Source organism: Tursiops truncatus, chromosome 20 (genome assembly GCF_011762595.2).
Source record: "Tursiops truncatus isolate mTurTru1 chromosome 20, mTurTru1.mat.Y, whole genome shotgun sequence".
In the NCBI taxonomy this organism is placed as follows: domain Eukaryota; kingdom Metazoa; phylum Chordata; class Mammalia; order Artiodactyla; family Delphinidae; genus Tursiops; species Tursiops truncatus.
The window spans coordinates 8,513,325-8,536,735 of record NC_047053.1 but is presented as its reverse complement, the minus strand read 5'-3'; the positions used below and the strand labels follow the sequence as shown (position 1 = coordinate 8,536,735).

General features: G+C 46.3%; 3 protein-coding genes across 22 annotated transcripts in view; 2 read left to right on the top strand and 1 right to left on the bottom strand.

Moving 5' to 3' along the window:
- The window catches only part of CYB5D1 (cytochrome b5 domain containing 1), a 16,083-nt gene extending 6,764 nt beyond the window's left edge, over positions 1 to 9,319 (top strand). Inside the window, exon 4 of the mRNA XM_073798058.1 lies at positions 7,078 to 9,319. Within this exon, the coding sequence (XP_073654159.1) occupies positions 7,078 to 7,155 (78 nt within the window). The 3' untranslated portion in view covers positions 7,156 to 9,319. The remainder of the gene's footprint in view (positions 1 to 7,077) is intronic.
- NAA38 (N-alpha-acetyltransferase 38, NatC auxiliary subunit) overlaps positions 1 to 15,896 on the bottom strand; it is a 26,808-nt gene extending 10,912 nt beyond the window's left edge. The window contains exons 1-2 of the mRNA XM_073798059.1: positions 15,768 to 15,896; positions 13,811 to 13,908 (exon numbers count right to left, since the gene is read on the bottom strand). The gene's annotated coding sequence lies outside the window, so the exon portion shown is untranslated. The remainder of the gene's footprint in view (positions 1 to 13,810; positions 13,909 to 15,767) is intronic.
- Positions 15,374 to 23,411, top strand: part of CHD3 (chromodomain helicase DNA binding protein 3) — a 25,142-nt gene continuing 17,104 nt past the window's right edge. For 18 of the 20 annotated variants that reach the window (XM_073798043.1, XM_073798041.1, XM_073798040.1 and 15 more), the window contains exons 1-6: positions 15,374 to 15,668; positions 20,209 to 20,321; positions 20,809 to 20,979; positions 21,219 to 21,343; positions 22,614 to 22,897; positions 23,125 to 23,255. In XM_073798043.1, coding sequence (XP_073654144.1) covers positions 15,395 to 15,668; positions 20,209 to 20,321; positions 20,809 to 20,979; positions 21,219 to 21,343; positions 22,614 to 22,897; positions 23,125 to 23,255 — 1,098 coding nt within the window. In that variant the 5' untranslated portion in view covers positions 15,374 to 15,394. Of the gene's footprint in view, positions 15,669 to 18,456; positions 19,235 to 20,208; positions 20,322 to 20,808; positions 20,980 to 21,218; positions 21,344 to 22,613; positions 22,898 to 23,124; positions 23,256 to 23,411 lie in introns of those variants that run through there. The other 2 variants (XM_033848642.1, XM_033848649.2) reach the window with 2 other exon arrangements.

Below are 23,411 nucleotides of genomic sequence, written 5' to 3'. Positions count from 1 at the left end.
TCCTGCGTTACTGGGACTTATACTCTGGTGGGATAAAAAAACATGTAGACAAGATCATTTCAGATAGTGCTAAAAGCTATATATTATGTATGTGTATATACACATATACATATATGAACACATTATATACACACACACAAATACCAAAAGTACTATAAAGACAAAGAAACAGAATTACAAGAGACAGTGATGGCTGAATGATCAGAGACTTGCCTGAGATAATCACAAAGACTGATCTGTATTACCTGTAGTTCTGCATTTACCTGCATTAATCACTTAATCATCATAACAAACTTAAATACTGTTTTTACTTACACTGAAGAAAGAAGGAGACTGAAGCACAGAGAGGTTAAGTAACTTGCCAAAGGTCATACTAAGCAGCAAAGGTGGGCTTTGAAACAAGACAGTCATAGGCCACCCACTTAACCACTGAGTGGCATCACCTCCCTGCATGACAAACATAGGCTGCTGTTCTAGTCACCTACTGCTGCTTAACAAAACCATCCCAAGACTTAAGTGGCTTCAAACCACCACCATCATTTATTTTGCTAATGAGTCTGTAATTTGGGCAGGGTTCAGTGAGGACAGCTCATTTCCGTTCCAAAAGGCATCAACTGGTTGGATTACTAGAAGCTGGAGAATTCACTTTCAAAATGGCTCACTCACAAATGGCTGGCAAGTTGGTGCTGTTTACGGATTCTTCTCCATGAAGACCCCATTCTCAGGGCAGCTTGGGCTTCCTCATAGCATGGTAGCTGGGTTCCAAGAGCAAGTGTCCCAAGAGAACCAGGAGGAGCCTCAAGCACCTTTTATAACCTCACCTCAAATCCAAGGGGAAAGAACTAGACCTCACTTTTCAGTGGGAAGAGTGTCAAAGTCACACTGTAATAAGAGCATGCTGGATGTGAGTTGTTTTTGTAGCCATTTCTGGAAAATACAATTGACCACAGATGCACTGGAGGCAAAAGGAGGGATATCCAATCAGTCTCGGGTAGGAGCAGAGTGCTGAGTCTTTCTTGAAAACCAAAGTTGGAATCCTGGCCCCACCATCCATTTATTCAATTCATTAACCTAATACTGAGCATCTGCTGTGTATCAGGCACAATTCTGGACTCTGTGAATACACTAAATAAGAAGACATAATTTCTGCCCTCGAGGAGCTTACAGGTTAGTGGGAGATTCAGAGAAGTTTGTGAGCCTCTTTTCACCTTGCTTCTACTTATATAAAGCGGCCAAGGGAAGTTTTGTTTGCTTTTTTGTTTTTAATTGGAGTATCGTTGATTTACAATGTTGTGTTAGTTTCTGCTGTATAGCAAAGTGAATCAGTTATGCATATACATATATCCACTCTTTTTTAGATTCTTTTCCCATATAGGTCATGACAGAGTACTGAGTAGAGCTCCCTGTGCTCTACAGTAGGTCCTTAAGGGGAAGCTTTTAAAGTTCCCCCGTTTAAAGTCTTCAAAGGCTTCCAACTCCTCTTAAGAGGACATAGGACACCCTTACGGTTGTCCACAAGGCCCTGCATGATTTGCCTCTTCCAGGCTCTTCTTTTTTTATATTTTTAATTTATTTTATTGAAGTATAGTTGATTGACAATGTTGTGTTAATTTCTACTATACAGTAAGTGATTCAGTTATATATGTGTGTGTGTACATGTATGTAAATATATATACACACACACACACATACACATATACACACACATTCTTTTTCATCTTTTTTTCCATTATCGTTTATTACAGGATATTGAATATAGTTCCCTGTGCTATACAGTAGGACCTTGTTTTCTGTCCATTCCACTTATAATAATTTGCATCTGCTAATCCCAAACACCCAATCCATCCTTTCCCCCCTGCCCAAGCCCCTTCTTTATCTCCCTGTTGGCCTTTCAGTTTCTGACACTCCCCCAAGCTCCTTTCTGCCAGGGCCTTCTCACATGCTGTTCCTCTGCATGGGACACTCCACCCTCCACTCATCACCTGGCCAACTCCTGCCCCTTAAAGGCTTTGCTTAAATGTCACTTTCTCAGAGAAATGCCTTGGGAATATCTACACCCAGTCTGGGGAGATGAGGGAAGGCTTTCTGGAGAACATCATCTAAAGCTGAGACCGGAAGTACGAGGAGGCAGCCAAGCGAAGAAGTGAGAGTGGGTAAGGAGGGAGAGTAAACAGCATGAAGAGCGCAGAGTTTGGCAGTGAGAGTATGTGGAGAGCTCAGACGCAGAAGGAAATGCAGAACGGTAAAGCCAAGAGGAGATGGGAGGCCTGAAGAGAGTGGGCAGTAAGAGACATGGAGGCCAGACTAGGTCCTGCGAGACTTTGTAAATCAGGTTAAGTTTTTTTTTTAATTGAGATACAGTTCACATACTATAAAATTCACCCTTTTAAAGTGTACAATTCAAGGTTAAGGGTTTTATAAGGAGAATGTCACGATCAGAATTGCATTTTTGAATGTCAAGAGAGGATGGATTGGAGGGGAGAAAAAGAGAGGAGAGAGTGGAGACAGGGAGACTGATGCTATTGCAGCAGTCCAGGAAAGAGATGAAGGTGGCCGGAATGAGGTGAGTTAGTGGCAGTGGAGATCAGAGGAGATAAACGGAAGTTAAGAGAGAATTACACAACTCAATAATTTATTGGGAGGGGGTCTGAGGCAGAGGGAGGAGTCAAGAATGACACCCAAGTTTCTGGCCTGGGTGGAGGATGATGAATCCACTGACAGAGGAGGGAAATGCTTGGAAGAAGAGTTTCATGGGGAAGGAAGATGATGTGTTTTTAGTTAGCTATCTGAAGTAACTCCAGGACATGGAAACACAGATGTCCAGATCTTACCAGATATGTGGTACGATATCTTGAATAGAGCTCTCGGCTAGAGTTAAAGGTTTGGGAATTACCCGCAGTGAGTAACTGTCAACCAAAGTCAAGGATGAGATCACCTCAAAGAATAAAGTGTGATCTACATGCAAGGCCTGGGAGGAACAATACCTAAGGGAGGGGAGGAGAAGGAGACTCAGAAGTACGAGCCAAAGTGGTGAGAGAGACCCTGGAAAACGGTGCCTGGGAAGCGAAAGAGAGAGTATTTGAGAGGAGGGAATGGTAAACAGTGTGAAATGTCACACAGTCAAGTAAGGTGAGGACTTGAGCATCCACACATTTACTGAACAGCAAAACAGTGGTGTGTTAGAGAAGTCAGACAGTAGATGGATGAGGTATGAATGAGGGCTTCACAGAAGAAATCCAGCTGCACAGGGAGGAGTTTTCTGGCTTTGTAACTATGGACAGAATACTTTTCTTCTTTTAGATTCCATTTCTTCAATCACAAAATATGAACAATAGAAGTAAGGATTCACTAAGGGCAACAGGCATAAACCAGGACAAGGTCACTTAAAAAGAAGCTACCTTACACTGTGCTTGAGAAGATTAAATATAAGGTATGGGGAAATGCCCAGCAGTACTAAAGGCCCTTGGGACAGGCACTCGAAATTTTTAGTTTTCTTCCCTCTCCTTGTGCTAGCCATTCTTTATTTAGTAATGAATGCTTCCCTTGGGATTTCCTGAGATTCCACACTATTCAGCATCTAGGGAACATCTGTCATGATTAGGAAATTAGTAGACCGTATCTGTGACTAACATTTGGTTTCTAACCTAACAACAGTGTTTGTGCCTCTACTGGGAGAACTGAGTATAGTAAAATGTGGTTTGTTTCATATCATACCAGAGTTGATCTTATTTAAATAAAGCAGGGGAAAGCAAGGAAATGGGGCAACTATTGGGAACAAGAATAACTAAAGTCGGCCCTTTGCTCCTTCAGTTTAAGGTGTTATTCATAACCCAGGTTGTCAATCCTCTCACCTTACAAGCATCTTAAGTGAATCCCTCTGAAGTGAGAAATGGCGAATAGTAAACGTGACTGTTCAGAACACTAGCTACCAACTCTCAAGTGCCTTACAGCCAGTGCTTTATGTAAGTTAGCTCAAAATCTTCACTACAGCCATGTGAGGTAGGCATTAATATCCCTGTTTGACAGATAAGGGAGCTGAGACTTGAGGGATAAGCTGCTTGCCCAGGGTTACTGTTAGTAAGTGGCGGAACTTGGATTCCAGGTGCTACCTGAATCCACAGCCCAAACTCTTCCTCTGAGGGAGGCAGTGAATAACTTCATTACTTGGCTCTGGAATACATTTTAGAAGTTATATAGTTTGGGAATACAGCATCTTTTTAAAAAAAAATTAGTCAATTTTAATTTACTAATCATATCCAATTTAGTCTGAAATTAACTCTCCCTATCCAGAGAGATAGGTGGGGAAAGGGCCCAGGAGCAAGCAAAGGGGCAGGAGGATGACAGCTTGGGGCTCGCCAGGAAAGGTGTCAGGGCAGTTCTGCTGAAATAACCAGGGCTTAACAGTAGGTGGAAAGCAAGGCATTCTGGCTGGCCAGTCAGTGAAAACCTATTAAGAAACTGTTAAAAGGCAATGTCAAAGGGGAAAAAAATGTTTGGTTTTTGCCATTTTGTATAGGACTGTTATATTGTTTCCATCATAGTGGTCAATCAAAGCAGGTCTAAAAGAAACTGGGAGGGAATTCCCTGGCGGTCCAGTGGTTGGGACTCTGTGCTTTCACTGCCGAGGGCGCAGGTTCGATCCCTGGTTGAGGAAGAGTCTTAACCACTGGACCGCCGGGGAAATCCCTTCCTTTTCTTCTTAAGGTATCCCCTTTACTCAATGAATAGCAAAGGAAAGGATTTAGCTAAAAGGCAGCAACAGAAGTATGAGCAGATGTGAGATCACAGACTCACACAGATCACAAAGACTATTTCAAGAAGGGGGTGTTCAAGTTAAGAACTCAGAAATTTCCTCTTAGTTCAGTAACCAGGTTGTTGGTCATCTTGCGAAAGCAGTTTCTGTAGAGAGGCTGGGCAGAGGGTTGGAAAATGAGTAGGCAAGTAAAGCAGCCTGAGTGTAAACAACTCTTTCAAGAAGCGTGGCTGTGAGTGGGCACAGCGAGGTAGGGTGGCAGCTTAGGGGTCCAGAGTGTCTCTTTTAAAGTTGGGGAGATTTGAGTACATTTAAATGTGGTTGTGAAGCAGCAAGGAGGATGGGAGATAAAGGAGAGTTAGGGGATCACTGTTAACCATTACACCCTGAGAAGGTGGCAAGGCTGGGAGCCAGAGCCCAAGTGTAGGCATTAGCTTCGGACAGGATAGGAGGGAGGAAAGGACAAATACGAATACAGTTAAATATGTAGTCTTAGTGTCAGTATTTCAAGGGAGTTCTCATCTGATGATCTGTCTCCTAGAGGGAGACGATAAGATGTTCTACTGAAGCATAAGGTGGAGGAGGTTTGAGGAATTTGAGGAAGGTTTGAAAAAGTCACCACGGAGAACCGAAAGGAAGCTGACTAGGCAAAAGGATTTCTGAGCAGGGACACTAATCTGGAGTGGTCATGGTGTTCTGACACCATGTGGTCATGCAAAGTGCTCCTGAGTGTAAACAGACAGCCGAAGTGATCCAAGGTTGGGGGTCTGCAAGAGGTAAATAAAGAGGGTGCTGAGACGCGGGCAGCAGAGTGGCTGAAATGACAGACCATGGAATCTAAGTTGGACAGGGAAGGAGGGGAGAACATGGTAGAGCTGATTAGGAGAAAATGGAAGAATTAAGGGATTACAGGGTCTCATGGGTCCAAAATAGTGAATAAATGAGAGAGCTGGAAGGATAGAAAGCTGTAGCCAAAGTAGGAGGCTTGAATTTAATATTTCAGAACAGGTAAGAATCTACTATTTCCTAGAGGTGGGAGAGAGAAGTGGAAATGGTGAGAAAGGTCTCTGGTTACAGCGTCGAGGGCAGGACTGAGCCAAGCGTCAGTCTTCGATGAATGAGGGGAATGATCGGGAGGAAAGCAGATGACAGCCAGGGAGAGAAGTGGAGGGGTAAACAGCCAGACTGCTGGAGCCTTAAAGAAATAGGGCCTTTTCACACAAGATGGGAAACAACCTTGCAGAAAAAGAATTAGATTCCTTCAGATATGAGGTCTGTACCTATGTTTATTTTCCATATTACTGTGTTTTAAACTTTTTGGGACTACCAAACTTGATGAACACATGTTAGATACTATCTCCTGTTCTCTCTCTCTCCATATATTTTTAAGATTATTTTTTTAAACTTGAAAAGATTTTAAAATTTTCATTATAGAATATGTGTTACTTACAGAAAATTCCAGGTAGAGAAGCATAAAGATGCAAAACAAAAATCACTCTTATCCCTACCACTCAGCAGAAACCAGTATTAACATTTTAACCACTTCCTTCTAGTACCTACATGGCTGTGATTATACTACATATATGGCTTTATATTGTTTTATGCAATTAACATTAGATCATAAGCATTTGCTCATGTCATTCTGTCAGTGTGGCAAAAGGTCAACAATCAGTAAATCCAGGTGAAGAGTATATGGGTGCTCACTGTACTTCTTCAACTTTTCTGTAGGCTTGAAGTTTTTCAAAATTAAGAAGTTACAGGTGGGGGGAAGGGATAAATTAGGAATTTGGGGTTAACAGATACACACTACTATATATAAAATAGATAAACAACAAGGACCTACTGTATAATATAGGGAACTATATTCAGTATCTTGTAATAACCTATAATGGAAAAGAATCTGAAAAAGAATATATATCTAAGTATATAACTGAATCACTTTGCTGTACACCTGAAACATTGTAAATCAACTGTACTTAAATTAAAAAGAAAAAAGTTACAGATGGAAAGGGAACTAATCACAAAGAAAAAACAAGTGAATGATAACACAAGATTCAGGATACTGGTAGGGCAGGGGGCAGGAGAGGAATGTGAAATATGGAAGACCATTACGAGGCTTCAAAGATGTTACTAATGTTATATTTATTAAACCAATACTGAATACATGTGTTCATTTTAATATTCTTTGTGGTTGATGTATGTTATACATACTCTTTTGGACCTGTGAAATAGTTCTCAATAATAGATATAATTTTTTAAATTAAAAACCTCCTTTCTGCGCTTCCCTGGTGGCGCAGGGGTTAAGAATCTGCTTGCCAATGCAGGGTCCACGGGTTCGAGCCCTGGTCCAGGAAGATCCTGCATGCCGTGGAGCAACTAAGCCCGTGTGCCACAACTACTGAGCCTGTGTGCCCTAGAGCCCGCGAGCCACAACTACTGAGCCCGCGCGCCTAGAGCCCATGCTCTGCAACAAGAGAAGCCACCGCAATGAGAAGCCCGTGCACTGCAACCAAGAGTAGCCCCCGCTCGCCGCAACTAGCCTGTGCACAGTAACGAAGACCCAACGCAGCCAAAAATAAAATAAATTTATAAAAACAAACAAAACAAAACAAACCTCCTTACTATCATGAACTTACCACTCCAGCTGTATGAGGTCCACATACTACTTGCTGAATAGTTTCTTACTCAACCTAAACTGCCCTTCTTCCTCCTCTCTGCTATATAGGCCTTAGTTATGTTTTGGGGCCTACTTCAAGTACAACTACATATGAAAGTCCTTCAGTCCCCCTCCCCTCCTCTCCCTAAGAGCTCTCTTCTCTGAACTCTCAGATTTCTACAGCCCACAGCAATCATCACTACCACATATCCTTAATTAACTTTTTTGTGTGTTTATTTCTGATCTCAAATGTCTCTCCTCCCTCCACCTAACTAATCCCTTGGTCACTAAAACATTTTCAAGTTGCTTTAAAAGATGCACAATGAAAAACAATGAAAAAATATGTTTCCCTTCCCAGTAGTAATGACTACAGTTTCTTGTGTATTCTTCCAGGAATATTCTATGGAAATTCATATTTTTTTTCCCTTTCATCAATGGTACCATATTATACATGCTCTTCTATAACTTTCCTTTTTTCCCTTCATATTTTAATTAGTTTTTAAACTAGAACCTCACTAATGTCCTCTAAAGTCTAACTACATTACACACATTGATTATACTTTGCTTCCGTACTTTTCTCCTCAAAGAACGAGAAATTAGTGAGGAATGATTTCTTTAGAGAAATCACACTACTTTTTGTCCCATTTGGCTTCATTTGTTAATGTAATCATGACACTACATAAATTTGTTTACACAATACTGTAAAAATTCAAAATTATCAATAAAGCTAAATATCCCCCTTGACTATTATTTCCCAAAAGTAACCACTGTGACCAATTTGGTATGTATATGTCCAGAATTTGTAAAAGAAATTTATATACATATAAATGTATCTGTAGAAACACATAGTATTGTTTTTAGTTTCTCTGAACATAAATGATATCATAATGTATATACTGTTTTGCAGCATGCCTTTTTCCATTCAACAATATAGTAAAGAATCTGACTATGTAGATGTAACTCATTTTTCTTGACTGCTGTATAGTTTATTTAGTTATTCATTACTGTTGGAAATTTAGAGTGTTTCCAATTTTTTGCTATTACAAACAACGTTGTAATGAATATCTTTGTATGTGTCACCTCATGCACAAGTGTGATGACTGTTTCTCTAGGGTAGACGATAAGAGGTGGAACTCTGTAACAGAAAACATGTCAGTTTAATAATGTACTAGATAAATTAACCATTGCCAGTTCTGTAGTACAGCTGTTATAAGTAAGTTATACATGTGACCATCAATTTTACATATTAGTTCCTTTAAAACCCTAGGACATCCATTGACTTATAAGTCATTTAGTATATAGAACAAAGAACAGCAGACTAGAAGTTGGAAGATACAGGTTCAAATTCCGGTTCTGTCCCTAACATCTAACTTGATCTTAGGCAATCCTTTCGACACCTGGGCCCCAGTTTCTGTACCTACAAAATTAGATTAAAGTGATGTTTCCTAAAATACGGTACCTATACCACTGGTAGCATGCAAGATGCTTTTATTTTTATTGACTTTTAATAATTATTTGTATTTTAAAATAAATTAGGAAAATTATAATTACCTTATCAAATCAAGGATTTACGGATATTATTTCTTAGTTATATAAAATTTACTTTTTAAAGGACATTTGTTTAAGTTAAAGAAAAGTGAATTGAAAAGGAAAATAGTATGCATATAATAGTATAGGTGGCATGTAAATATGGCAAGTCATGACTATGATATATGAAGGACTGAGGTTTCTTGCTTCACGAAATCTAGAAGAGGTTAGATTAAAGCAGTAGATCCCAGACTTTTAGATTACAGTGACCAGTAAAACATTAAAAAAAAAAAAGTTAGTGACCAACATGGAGTTCCTGACTTTTTATTGCGCTAATTAATGACATTAAGAACAAAACCAAAAAAAAAAAGAACAAAACCAAACCTATATACCCATCACCATTATTTAACAGAAAGATATTAAAAATATTATTTTGTAACTATAACACAAGTACCTGTATGTTGAAAAATTTTCAAGTCGTACAGAAGTATAAAAACTCATTTTCTTTCTCCTTCTCTCTCCCTGTAACATCTATCATAGACATCCTTCTAACACAGATCTACCTCATTTTTAGAACATTTTAAATAAACATAATATACTGTTAAATACATTAGCATATATATATTACATATTTGTTTCATATAAATATAGCATATTACACATTTATTTTATATAAAAATATATGAGAAATATATAATGTCAGAACAAAGGACACAGCTCCCCAGGAAAGGACAGGTGGCAACCTTACTTAGCCATCTAAACACTGGTTTAGATGACCTTCTCTCTAAAATTCCATGATTAAGCCTAGAAAATCCTCAGCGTTTACATGCCTTTCATTATTACCACTAACTTCTATATTTCAAAAGATAACTAGGAATCTCTTTAACATCTCCTTCGGTAGTAAATCACAGACTGCAAAGTGCTTTTTCAGTCCTTTGATCTTCTTGTTGCATGAGTTCATGCCTGTGCTCTATTAATCATTCTCATAGGTTCCCTACATCAGGGTTTTAACCTGGGCTCCATAGGTTTCAGGATAACATATGTGGTATTTTGTGTAGATACAGTTTTTCTGGGGAAAGGGGTTTATAACTTTCTATGATCCAAAAAAAAAAGGTTAGAAACTATAGCTCTGGATGTTTCTAGCTTTTGCTTTCAATAAATAATCTTATTATTGGCTTGGGAGTCCCTTACAATTTTCTTGTTCTTTTTTTTGCAGCAGCAGCAGGGGTTGGCATCTAATTTCTGGTTTGCATTTGACAGCTGTATTCCTGAGTTCCTGTTCTCACTTCCTTAATGGTCTTCTCATTAAAAACAAAAAAAATCTCTCCTACCAATTAGTTATACGGTATTTTAATTTTTTATTTTATTTTTATTTTTTGAAGTACAGAAAGATAGAAAAAAGCAGAGTGGTGCCCACTTTGGAACTGACAGGCAGGGACACAAGCAGCTGGAGAGAGCAAGACACACAGGCACATATGAAAGGCCTCAGGACAGACAGAATAGACAGCTAAAAGAAATAGAGAGGAACCTGGAAACACAGAAGGAGAGACACAAGAACTGAGCACACAGAGAAGAAGCATGGCAAAAAACCCAGACAAGCTGGCAAGGAGAGAAAGGAGAATTACTGACAGAGAGACAGAGAGGCAGGCAAGATCACCAAGAGGGACGCAGACAGACAGACAAACAGAAAGGGGGAGAGAGAGAGAGAAGGAAAGCAGACAGAGAAAGAAAACAATAAACAAAGAAAGAAGACGAAGTGATGATAGCGTTTTATACTACATAGTGCTTTATAATTTATAAAGTGCTATCACATACATTATTGCAGGCAGACAGGGAGAATCCAGCAGACAGATGGGGTGATGGAGGGATACAGGCCAATCAGACAGAAGAGAGGGAAGGTGGCCAATCAGAAAGAGAGGCTAGAATGGAGCCCAAGACAGACAGTTAAGAGGAAAGACAGAACCAAGAAAAGAGAAGTGAGAGAGGAAGAGAGGGAAAAAGAGGAGAGAGACAGAGATAGAGGCTGAAACAGTTAAATTCAGGAATACAGGCAGTGAAAAAGCAAAAATGAAAGAACAGTGCATTGTGTGTAAAAGTTTTATCATCATCTTTCTGAAGAGAATTGGATAGAGGCTGTTGTCTGTGCTTCCCCCAAGGAGTTATAACATCTCTAAGGTGGCATGTGAGAAGAGCCAGAAGGAAGGATGAAAAAGGGAGAAAGTGTTAGTAAGAAGCAGAGTTTTTTAGACTAGGAGGAAGACAAACTTCTTGGACAGGCCTAGGTCAACAGCCTAAGAGTACTGCTGAACCTAAAAGGATCTAGATTCATATTCCTTTAAAGAATTCATATAGACTGGGAAAAGCAGAGTGGGCCCCTATCTACTCCATGTGCATGTAAGCTCAGCTTACAAACCATCTGTACTTATTAATTGTTCCTATATTTACAAGGTATTTTTCAGTACTACCAGTGCTTTCATGGCTTTTCTCAATTAATACATAGTTCAGTGATGAAGAGACCAGCAATGGCGTGTGGTCATCAGGACAACTCAAGACGCAGAGCAGAACAGGATATTAGGACAGAGGCAAGCCCTTCCTAAGCACACCTCAGGTCCTGGTAGTAAAAGCGTGTAACTAGCAAGCAGTCAATCAAAAAGACAAGTACCATAAAATAGAGTCAAAAAAACAAGAAGCAAGAAATGGCAAGCCCAGTGAAATGGGAAGGAGTACTGACAGACTGACAGAGGAAGAAGCATCCAGCAAAACGGGGACAGAATTTGGAAGGAGTGCAGCAAAAAGCAATTAGACGTACATGTGTAGACTCTTCTCTCGAACAAGATCCAAGAAATGTGTAGTGACTACCTCAGAGGAGAGGAAGTGGGGGGTAGGAGGGAGGCTTACTCTCATACTGGATACTTTTAGTACTTTAAAAATTTTGTACCATGTGTATGCACTATCTATGTAAAAGCTGATAGAAAAAGGAGGAGAAAAAAAGCAAGCAGAGATGTGGACAGCAAGGGCCAGCCAGGCAGACAGATAGCAAAAAAGCAGAAAGACAAGGAGAGACTGGGAAAACGGCAAAAAGATTGAGGCAGGCAGACTGTGTGAGGGGCCAGAAAGATAAAAAGAAAAAGAAAGAACTGAAACAGAGGCAAGCAGTGAGAGAAGGCAGGGTAGGGAATATGGCAAGAAGGCAGGTAAGACTTTGGGGCAAGGGGGTCACTGACAGGTCTGCGGTAGCGAGACTATCACCATTGATGGGATGCTGGAACAGCAGAAGCCGAGGGAGAAAATGCTGATAAGCAGACACACTAAAAAGATACAAGCATTAAACAGTGGGACAGCAGCAAGCAAGCAGAGTAGACAGGCAAGAAGACATACATAGAGGGAGGCCAGGAAAAAGCATGAACTAAATAGACATAAAGAAGAGAAGGAACAAGTAGAAGGCAAGATAAGAGGCAAACCAAGACAGGGAACCATGGTAGGGCCTGGAAGGTAGACAAACCAAGAGACGGAGACTAAAAAAGTGATAGAGACAGGCAGGCGGGGAGACAGATGGCTAGAGAGAGAGTGGTGGGCAAACAGCCAGAGAAGCAGACAGACAACCAGAGAGAGAAAGAGGCTGCCAGCCAGTCCGGGAGGAGCAGACAGGCAGGCAGACACCATGCTAGGAGCAAGCAGGTAGAGGGGCAGGCGGAAACAAGGAGAGAAGAAAAATCAAGAGATCAGTAGGGAGAGAAGAGAGAACGGGAGATGCAGGCAGGCAGAGGGGGAGATGGACAAGAGGGAGAATCAGGCAAATTAACAGATCCATATGCAAAGCGCACTCGAGAGAACGATGAATGTTTGTACAGGGATGCACACAGCCACCTTTCGCCCCCCACACCTGCAGCTCATGGCACATGTGGCAGGCAGGCAGGCAGAGGCGCTCAGCACAGAGGGAGAGGGCGCACCATGATGCGCAGGGCTGCCCACATGCACGTGGGGACACTCTTCCCAGACACACACCGAGAGGCCAGAAAGAGGGGGAGTCAGGCACACATGAGGAAGAGGCACACGCAGTCAGAGCCCGGAAGACAGAAGTAAACAGAAAGAAGACAGAGATGGAAAGTCACTTAGAGGTGACAGAGCCTGAGAGTCAAGGGATGAGAAAGGACAGTCTCGGTAAAAAATAAAGACACACATACACAGAAGCCCATGTACAGAAAGAGGGGGATACCCAGAAGGACTAGTACACAAGGACCGAGAAAGAGGACATAACAAAATCAAATGGAAGAGAATAGGAGTTACACTCAGTACAGGAATGATATGGGAGCAGAAACAAGAGAACTCCGAAGTCCAGGTTAAGAAAAAGATGGAAATCAATGCTCAATAAAGAGCATTAGCTGGGGTTGGGGGGTGGCACATCAATAAAGAATATTTAAACCTTGTCAGCAAAAATATGCCCTGTCACTATTACTTTCTGGTTGCTGCCTACCTACCCCTCCTTCTTCAGGGGCTGCTGGGTGGCTGGCAGCTATACTCAAGAGACAGAGAAATAACCCAGGAGAGAAATGATTCCACAGGCATGGGATGGGAAGCAAGGAAAAGGTCAAAGTGAGATCAAAAGAATGGGAGGAAACTGTAGTAAGAAAAGGGTGACAAGAACGAAATAGGGTTGAACTGAGCTATTTGCCCTTCTTCCTCTGCTAGCATTGCTCAACTGGCAAGTTTTATTTTATGACTTCTCTGACCAAATCTCTGGATGAGAACGCTACTTTTGGACTCCTTTTCAACCTTCCATCTGATTCCTGATACCACTTTAAAGATAAACATTGGAGTACAGTGGGAAACCATGGGTCAGAAAGTCAGATGAAAATCTGAGTGTAACCCCCTACCTCTTTCCTTTTCTCAATCCCAGTTACTTTTCTTTTTCATGGTACCTCAGTTTCTTCCACTCTATCAGTGTTGGAGATCATGGAGGAAGGGAAATGTACTGAAAACAGGAGAAAAGAGAAAATAATTTCACAATCTTCAGACTTAAAAGAGAAAATAATTTCACAATCTTCAGACTTAACTCTTTCCCCTTTATTCTAAAAATCTGTTCTATTTACCCCCTAAATCAATTTCCCACGTCAGATGAATTTTATATTCAAGTAATTGGGGGGAGGGGAAGGCGAGGTAAAGGAGAAAAGAGTGAGGATAAAATTTACAATTATAAATCACTGAAAAGGCTGGGCAAAGGGGAGAATCAAACATGGACTCCTTTGAAAAAAACTCAATCATCGTATCTATTCATATCTCTCCCCCAAAAGTCACTAGGATTTCTATCACTTTTTTAAAGAAAGAAAAAAAAATCCAGTACCCCTTCTCACTTAAAAGATACATAGACAATTAAATGCGTTTTGACTTCAATGAGGTATGTAGAAACAGAGTTATATATAAACATATATTTCATCTTTTTCCTTTTCAATGCCTGAAGGGGAAAAAAAAACCCTTCACATCAAACCACTCCCTTCTGAAGTATTCAGAAAAAAAAAAAAAAGCTTTTCTTTAAGAGAAGGGAGGTGGGGAGGAAGAGACTAGTAAAGAAAAAAAAATTTAAATCTAGTTGGACTAGTATCTAACTAGTTAACCTTTAACAATTTATGCTGATGTCAGACTGAGCATGAGTACTGATTAATGCCCCCCCTCAAATATTTTTTTATAAGGGGGGAGTTAGTCACAGCAGCCATTTTTGTTTTATGCAGAAATCCTTCATGCCCCCCCCAACGCGCACACACACTCACTCACACACACACACTCAGTACACAAGGAAAATATCTCTATTAATCTGTGCACTAATCAGTTATAAAAAAGGGAGAAATTTGTGGGTTTCTGGGTAGAGGCTAGGAGATGGGGGTATAACAGGGAGGAGAATGGGGGGGTGAAAAATGAAATATTAAGCCAGCCATTTTGTTTTAAAAGGGGATTTTTTCCCCCCTCTCCCTTTCTTCACGGAGGGGGTGGCGGTGCTGCAGGGGGGGTTGTTTTAAAAATAATTTCCAGGCGGCCATCTTAGTGCCTCAGCTCTGAGAAATATTTCTGAGCGCCCCCCTCAGAATTTAAATATATTTAAAGCAACGGAAAGGGGGGTAGAGAGAAGTCGAAAACTTTTATATATATATATATTTTTTTAATCCTCTTCTCTTGTTCTCTCGGGAGGAAGGAGAGAAGAAAAAAAAAGTCCTCAATTCTCCCCAAGAAAATTTTTGGGGGTGGTTTGGCCCCCCTCGTCAGACGGCGGCCCCGAGGGGGGGGTTTCGGAGGGGGGTGGCCCGGGGGTTTTGGGGGCTGGGGGAGGCGGTGAGGAGGAGGAGGACGCCGCCGCCGAGGAGGAGGAGGAGGAGGAGGAGGAGGAGGAGGAGGAGGTGGTGGTGGTAGCGGTGGGGGAGGCGGGCGGGCGGTGGGTGGGGGGGTGGTGGGGGGGCCAGAGCCACAGGATGGCTTCCCCTCTGAGGGACGAGGAGGAGGAGGAGGAGGAGATGGTGGTGTCGGAGGAGGAAGAAGAGGAGGAAGAAGAGGGCGACGAGGAGGAGGAGGAGGTGGAGGCGGCCGACGAGGACTACGAGGAGGACGACGACGAGGGAGTACTTGGGCGCGGGCCGGGCCACGACCGGGGCCGCGACCGCCACAGCCCCCCCGGCTGCCACCTCTTCCCGCCGCCGCCGCCGCCGCCGCTGCCCCCGCCGCCGCCGCCGCCACCCCCACCGCCAGGTAAGCGGCCGCTGACTCCCCCCCCCGCGCCCCCCCTCCCGCCCCAGACCGAGCCGGAGCCGCGGGCGCGCGAGGCCCGGGCGGGGGCGAGGCACCCACCGCGCGGCCGAGCCGAGGCGAATCCGGGGCGCGGGGCGCCGTCTCGGGCCCGTCGCCCCGCGGCGGTCCGGGCGGTCCGGGCGGGCGGCGGCGGCGGCCGCCGGGCCAGGCCTCCTCCCCTCCCCCGCCGCACCCCTCCCCCGTCGCCACCGCCGTCGCCACCGCCGCCGCCGCCGCCGCCGCCGCCGCCGCCGCCCGGGTTGGAGAGCGCTGGGCGCGAGCTGCATGCGCGGACCGGGCCACTCGGTCGCGGCTTTCGGGGGAGGAGGAGGAGGAGATTTTTTTTTTTAACCCTCGGCGGGGAGGGGGTAGGCAGGAAACGGCCGAGGCGAAGCCAGGGCCCCCTCCCTGGCCGCGCGAGGGACCGCGGAGACCCTGGCGGCCGGACGGCGGCGTGGGGGAGGGGCGCGTGGGGGAGGGGCGGCCGAGCGGGCGCCCCTGGGGCTTCGGCCCCGGTGGGGTTGGACCGAGGCGAAGTGGGGTTTGCCTGCGAGGAGTGGACCGCGGCCCTCACCCCCCCGTCAGGAGTTGGGAAGGCCGGGGTGAGCGGGTGACCATCGGACCCCCCCGCACCTGCGGGGACTTCGGTGCCCGCCAACTCTGGAGCGTGCGGTGGCACGTGGGGGAGGGGTCGGGTGAATGTTTGCGGGCGGCTGACGACTAGGGGCAGGTGGTGGCCACACTCCACGCGGACCACTTCCTGGAATGAGACTGGTTCCTGCCCCCTCTCTCCGGCTCGTACTACGGAGAGCAGTCATTGAAAATTGGGGACAGAGAGGAGAGTGTCTGGAAGACCAGATGCCCCCAACCCCACCCCCTTTATCTCTCCTCTGCTCTGGGCTCTTTTGTGTCAAGTGCGCCCCCCCCACCATGACCCCGTCAGTCTGGGGTGGCCTAGCTGCCCAGCTGTGACTCTCACGTGGCTGCCATTCACTGTCACTCACTCTCCCGCTGAAACCACCCACACCCTGACCACGTTGGGGGGCGTGAACTGCCCACCCAGCTGTTCCGCAGCTTGACCGTCACTCAGCACCCCTCCCCGGGGATGACAAGTCACCCGCACTGTCTGGGCAGTTCCGTCCGCGGTGGAGGGGCCTGACCGCTGCCTCGCGCGGGGGGCCCAGCAGTGGTCCCACTCCGGCCACTCTCCAGAGTGTTCAGCTAGTGTTTTTCAGAATAGACTCTAAGTGAGCATCTTTCGGGTGTCTTGGTGCGGTGCAGCACAAATGCACCAAACTTCAAAACGTCTAACAACATACTCTTTGTACAACTGTCGTATTGATCTGTGTGGCTTCAGTGGCAAATGTTCCTGTCTAGTTGAGACAGCCTTTGAGGGACTGTGGGGTGCTTTCTTGGGCCGGGGGAGGGGGGGGTATGTGTATCTAATGGAAACAAGATAAAATCCACCTCCCCTCCCATCAGGCTGGTCCGAAAACCGGAAAAGTTTTTTAAAAGTTATCCCAGAGAGCCCACTGATTTTGCAGAAGGGAAAAGGAATAAAGAATTGTGGGTAGGGGATTGCCTGGAAGACAGCAGAGGTGCTAAAAAGAGAGGAAGAAAGGATGTCAGGTTAAGTTAGGGCATTAGCAGCTCTCGCCTATGTGTATTCCGAACTTAGAATGCGGTATTTGGGGGGTTTTGATCCCGGATTTGGGTCTGTGAAGGGGAGGGCATGAAAGAATCTGAGGTCGAGATGGGTCTTTGTGTCAATACTCCCTCCCCTTTTCCCTTTGCTTTCTAAGCATCGTCAAATGTTTTTAAAATGGTATATTTGAAATGAAAACCCACCTACTCTCTCTCCCTGGGCAATTTTATCTCCCTTTCAGCCCTCCAAGTCAAACGAGTGACCCAGATACACCCTCTCAGATGACTTTCTGAGGTAAAACTTCAGGAAAATATTTTTAGTCTGCCCATTATTTCTGTCTACCTAAGTGTGGGCAAAATAACCCTCCTCTGAGGCAATATGTTCAGGCTGCCCTCCCTCATCCTCCTCTACAAGATGAGTTTATACGTGTTAGAGGTTTCTATTGTTTTTCATTCTGACGGCTTTGATTCTCACCATTTTGTTTTACATTCTTACCCAAGACCAATTTTATCCCTTCCCCCCTCTCCAGTCTCCGTACATTGTTAAACGTTTAAAATAATAGCACTCGTGCTGATGGGGGAAGGGAGCAGGAAGCCAAAAACTCATTTCTTCTCCCTCCCCCTTCTGGCAAGTCTAGAGAAATAATATAACATAATATATAGATGTGATTCCTTGGGGGTGGGGGTGGGGAATGGTTGTGGGTGGTGCGGAAAATTCTGGTAGTTTCTTTGCAAAAGGTCTGAAAATACAAACCCACCCCCTGCATGCAATACGCATGTGCAGCAGACCTATTATGGTGGTTCGTTGTGGGGGAGGGAGGGGAATTTGAGAAAAAATAAATATATGTGTGAGAGATTGATGGTGAGATTAGAAGAAGAGAGGGGCGGGCGGGAGGCGAGGCTCGCTGCGAGGCTCCTCCTGCGTCCTCTGGCTCGCCAGGCTCCGCCCACCCTCCTCGCCGCCCTCCTCCCTCGCCGTCTTCCCGAGATCTGAGCCGGGATGTGGGAGAGTCTGGGCTCCAGGCCAGCATTGAGTGGCTGGTGAGACAGAGGTTGGGACTTAGATTTTCTTTCTTGCCCTCCCTTTCCTTTCCTCGCCGTCTACTTTGCCTCTCCGCACCACGGCCGTCTTCCCAAGTTCGGGAACCTCCCGCTGGGGTGGGGAGTGGAGTTAACTGGCTGCGAGGTCCCAGGGCTTGTGTCCCACCCCCCAGCTGGTGGAGACCGAGGCCATTTCCCTGATCCTTAGCCAGTTGGCCTGCCCTTGCCTCTGCCCCGGCGGCCTCCGTTTCCATGTTCATATTAGCCGCGGTCCCTGGGGTGAGGGAGCGCGGGCTGCTGGGGCATGGCGTCTTACTGACTTCCTATCAGGGTCCCCACTCTGTTTCCACACCTGGGGCTGCCACAATCCCCCAGTCCTAGAGTGTCTTCCTGCACAAGAGGGCACAGGATGCTGGAGCTGTGAGAAGTAGCAATGAAGGAAGGGGGTGCCCAGATTCTGAGGCAGTGGAAACCAAGGCCTCGAGTGTTAATTGTGGCTAATTTTCCCTTGGCTGTTGTGGGAAGAAGGATTGTGTATCCTAGAGCAAGGGGCTGGGCCAGGCCCAGACTTTTCCCCTCCTGCACAGCTGCCTCTGCCTGAGCAAGACAGGTCTGGCGGGTTAATCTAGTGCTTGCTGGGGGAGGGAGGCCAAACAGGGCCTCATGTCTGTGTGGCGTTGGTGTCTTCCTCCTCGCGGAGTTACTTTCTGTCCCCTAAGCCTCCACAGTCCGACAGGGGTCATGGAGAATGGGGAGAGGGGACATCTGGGAAGAACCAGCCCCGTTCTCTCTGACAGAGACATCTGGAGAGAAAGCCAGGGACCTAGCCCTGCTGAAAGCAGGTACAGGCCGTCCTCTGGGTTTGTGCTCATGAGTATGTGGTGCTTGTGCATTTGAGAATGCATATGCGGGTTGTGTCTGTGCCCGTGTCTTTGTGTGGGTCTCCCATACTGCTTATATATGAATGGGTTAGGATGTCTGGGACTAAATTTGGAGACAAGGGGTGAGACCAGGGGACAAAGGGGCAGGGTCCGTGAGTTCTCAAAGGGAACAGGGAGGAGTATATAGATTTGAAGGCACATTTCCAGTCTCCTTGGGAGGAGGAGGAATGTTTAGGTAATTGTGGAGACCTTGGATGGGGTTCGGGTGTGACAAAGGAGCTAGACACTGTGATCCTGTGGGCAAGAAGTGAACATGCCTGACTGAGGATTTCTTTTCCTCCAGGGCTGTGCTGGGGTGACAGGAGGCTTGGTGATTATCTGAGGAAATATAAATAGAGGCCTCCCTCCTCACAAAAAGGATGTCAGGGCCCCAGGGTGTTAGTGTGAGAACCCAGGTGTCCACCTTTGGCTCTGCCGTCTCAGCATCTGGCTTAGGGAGCTGCCAGCTTGTGTCTCCCCACTCCAAGTGCTGGGGTCAGGCCAGGCCAGCAGCTGGGCATGGCTTCCCCAGTTCCTGGGCAGGATGCCAGCTGGCTAAGTGAGGGGGAAGGCAGGAGGAGCCCTGGCGGCGACTAAAAGGACCTGCCACAGTCAGAGCCCATGGCCTAGAGCCTGGTCCCTTGTTAGTAGGAGGGGAGAGACGGGAGTGGTTTGGCCGCTCTTCCCTTCTGACCCCTGACCTCCCATTCAGAACCCGAGCATCCCAGAGTACTCGAAACACTCTCTGTTTGCATCCAGCGGAGGGAGGCAAGGTTTGGAAGAGTTAATGCTGGAGTTCCTAGAGAGCAGCGGGAACTGAGGAGGTGAGGAAGGGAAGGGGCTGCAGAGACTGGGAACCTAGAGGCTTAGGTTTTCTGGTGCTCTCTGCCCCAAAGATAAGGATGACATTCGGCTGCTGCCTTCAGCACTGGGTGTGAAGAAGAGAAAAAGAGGACCCAAGAAGCAGAAGGAGAACAAGCCAGGAAAAGCCCGAAAACGCAAGAAGCTTGTAAGTGTTCAGGACTCCTATCTCTACAGCTAGGCTTGGAGACCCAGCCCTAGAGACCTACGTTTTCTCTGGTCTTGATTACTGTGGGGATCCTGAAGTCAGGGAGGCCTGATCCCCTCTACCTGACCCCACCCCCGCTTGCTAGCCTGTATCTCCCAGGTCTGGGACCCTAACCTCACTCACCACGGCCTAGTGAAGAGCCCAGTTGTCAACTTGACTTGCCCTTCAGCACAGAGAAGCGGTTGAAAGCACAGGCTCTGGAGGTAGACTGCATGAATTTAGAGCCTAGCAGTCTTCTGTCTTCTTGGACAATTTATTTAGGTCTCTGTGCCTCAGTTTCCTCATCTACAAAAAAGTGGATAAAGATAGATGTTACTATCATAGGATTGTTGTGAAGATCAAAAGAGACGATAAATGTTATGTGCTGAGAACAGTTTCTGGCACAAGGAAGGGCTGAAGAAATAGTGTTTTTATTTCTTTCCCTTAGGACAGCGAGGAGGAATTTGGCTCTGAGCGAGATGAGTACCGGGAGAAGTCAGAGAGTGGAGGCAGTGAATATGGAACTGGACCAGGTCGGAAACGGAGACGGAAGCACAGAGAAAAAAAGGAGAAGAAGACGAAGCGGCGGAAAAAAGGGGAGGGAGATGGGGGGCAAAAGGTGAGTAGAATTAGAGAGTGAGGGGAGAAATCAGTATTAATGACAGGCATGAGGAGTGGAGGAGGGAGAGCCCTGGGCGAGCAGGGTGCTAAGTGGAGAGGCTGTGGTTTGTGAGGAGTGGGATTGGGCTGGGAATGGAGCAGGAAGCAGAAAGCCCAGGGAACCTGGTGGGTGGGTAGAGAGGCGTGTGGGAGGCCCAGGACTGGACCCTTGCGTCACTGAAGCCTGGTCTCGCCCAGCAGGTGGAACAGAAGTCATCGGCAACTCTGCTTCTGACTTGGGGCCTGGAGGACGTGGAACATGTGTTCTCTGAGGAGGATTACCACACACTCACCAACTACAAAGCCTTTAGCCAGTTCATGAGGTGCGGTAGGGCTGAGGAGCCCTCTCGAGCAGACGCTTTTAATTTGGGGGAGGCCGTGGACCCTTCTGGAATCTGATGAAAGCTAAGAAACTGCTCTCCAGAGAAATTCACAGCACATACGCATAAAATTCCCCATGTCATCTTAGGGAATTCCTGCACTCCTAGGATCCAAGGACTCCAGTCAGGAACCCTTCACTGGGGGGTCACAGTACCACTGCTAGGTTAGAAACCTCTGTGGTGACAGACTATCAGGAGGACAGGTGGCCCTCCTTGGTCTAACAGTTCCAGTTTCCCCTGCCTGACTTCTCTCTAGACTGGAGTGGGGAGGTGGTATCCGTGTTCCCCAGTTTCCTTTGCTCAGTTATCAAGTCCTCTGTCCCTTCGTTAGACACCAGTAATCACGGAGGATGCATTGCTGACAGTGGGGCCTGAGCTTCAGGGGCTCCCGCAGTAGGGTACAGAACAGCAGAGACGCCTTTTGGGGAGCAGGCACTTTAGCAGCGCCGTTCAACGCTCTGGAGGCAGCCTGCTGAGGTTCAGGTCCCAGTGTCATGTTGGGCAGCTCACTTCTTTGATCTCCAGTTTCCGCATCTGTAAAATAGGCACATAGTACGTACCTCATGGGGTCTTGTGGGGATTTGATGGGATGATGGATGGAAAGCTCAGCACACTCAGTGCCTGGCCCCTAGTGGTGTTCAGTCCCTGGTAGCTATCCTTAGTCCCGTTGTCTCACTGCTTCACTACTAAAGACAGTGCTTCTGTCAGCACCGGGGTCACCCACGTCCTCACAAGAGCTTAACACCTCACCGCAGAGCAGAACCAGTGTGGCCCATCAGACTCCACCTGATGGGACCCTTCATCAGGGCCCGTGGAACTCTTTAGAAAAGCACAGAGAATCATAGCAACTCCTAGTAGTATTGCGAGGAGGAAATAAGGTATTATGTGTGTGGAAGTGTTTTAGGAACTGTAAAGTAGTTGTCCAAGGTAGAGCTTTTTTATTAATCTCATATCTTTTTATCCTTTTTAATCTGCATTTAAATTTTATTTTGCCTTTTTTTTCTTCTTCATACTTTTTTCTTGTTTTTTTAGACTTTTTTTTCCCTTCTTAAACTTTTTATTTCTTTATTTCAAAATTGATGTTATTCTTCATAGGATGTACTTTCACCACCTAGGAATGCTAGCTGGTACACAGACTTAATTGGTGAGGGGAAATGACAGTATTCCCAGACCATCTGTGAAGGGTCCGAGTGCCTTGCTTCTATATTTTCAGGCCCCTGATTGCTAAGAAGAATCCTAAGATCCCAATGTCTAAGATGATGACCATCCTTGGGGCCAAGTGGAGAGAGTTCAGCGCCAACAACCCCTTCAAGGGGTCGGCAGCTGCTGTGGCGGCAGCGGCGGCAGCGGCGGCCGCAGCTGTAGCTGAGCAGGTGTCAGCAGCTGTCTCATCGGCCACCCCCATAGCACCTTCCGGACCCCCTGCCCTTCCACCACCCCCTGCTGCTGATATCCAGCCCCCACCCATCCGAAGAGCCAAAACCAAAGAGGGCAAAGGTAAGAAACCCTCTAGTTGGAACAACTGTCACCTCACCCTCTAAACTGCATGTTCTCAAATTATAGTCCAGAGCTCTTGTCTTCTCAGCCCTGATTGTTGCAGAAGAAATGCTGTCCAGGAAGGGGTCTCAGTGAGACCCACAGAGAGGTCCAGAAACCCTGCGGCCTCCATTGTTCCTGGCTTTCATGACCTCGGCTTTTTCTCTGTCACCCCACTCCTCACTCAGGTCCAGGCCACAAGAGGCGGAGTAAGAGCCCCCGAGTGCCTGATGGACGCAAGAAGCTTCGGGGAAAGAAGATGGCCCCACTCAAAATCAAACTAGGGCTGCTGGGCGGCAAGAGGAAGAAGGGAGGCTCGGTGGGTGGCCCCTCCCGTCCACTGTACTTCTGGGGTGTGGTCAGGGGCTGGGGGTCCAGACACAAGGGTCCATGAGGGCAGCGGGAGCGGGAGCCCAAGGCCTGGGGAGGGGAGTGGAATCCATTTGGCGTCTCTGACAGCCACGGGGGCTATGGG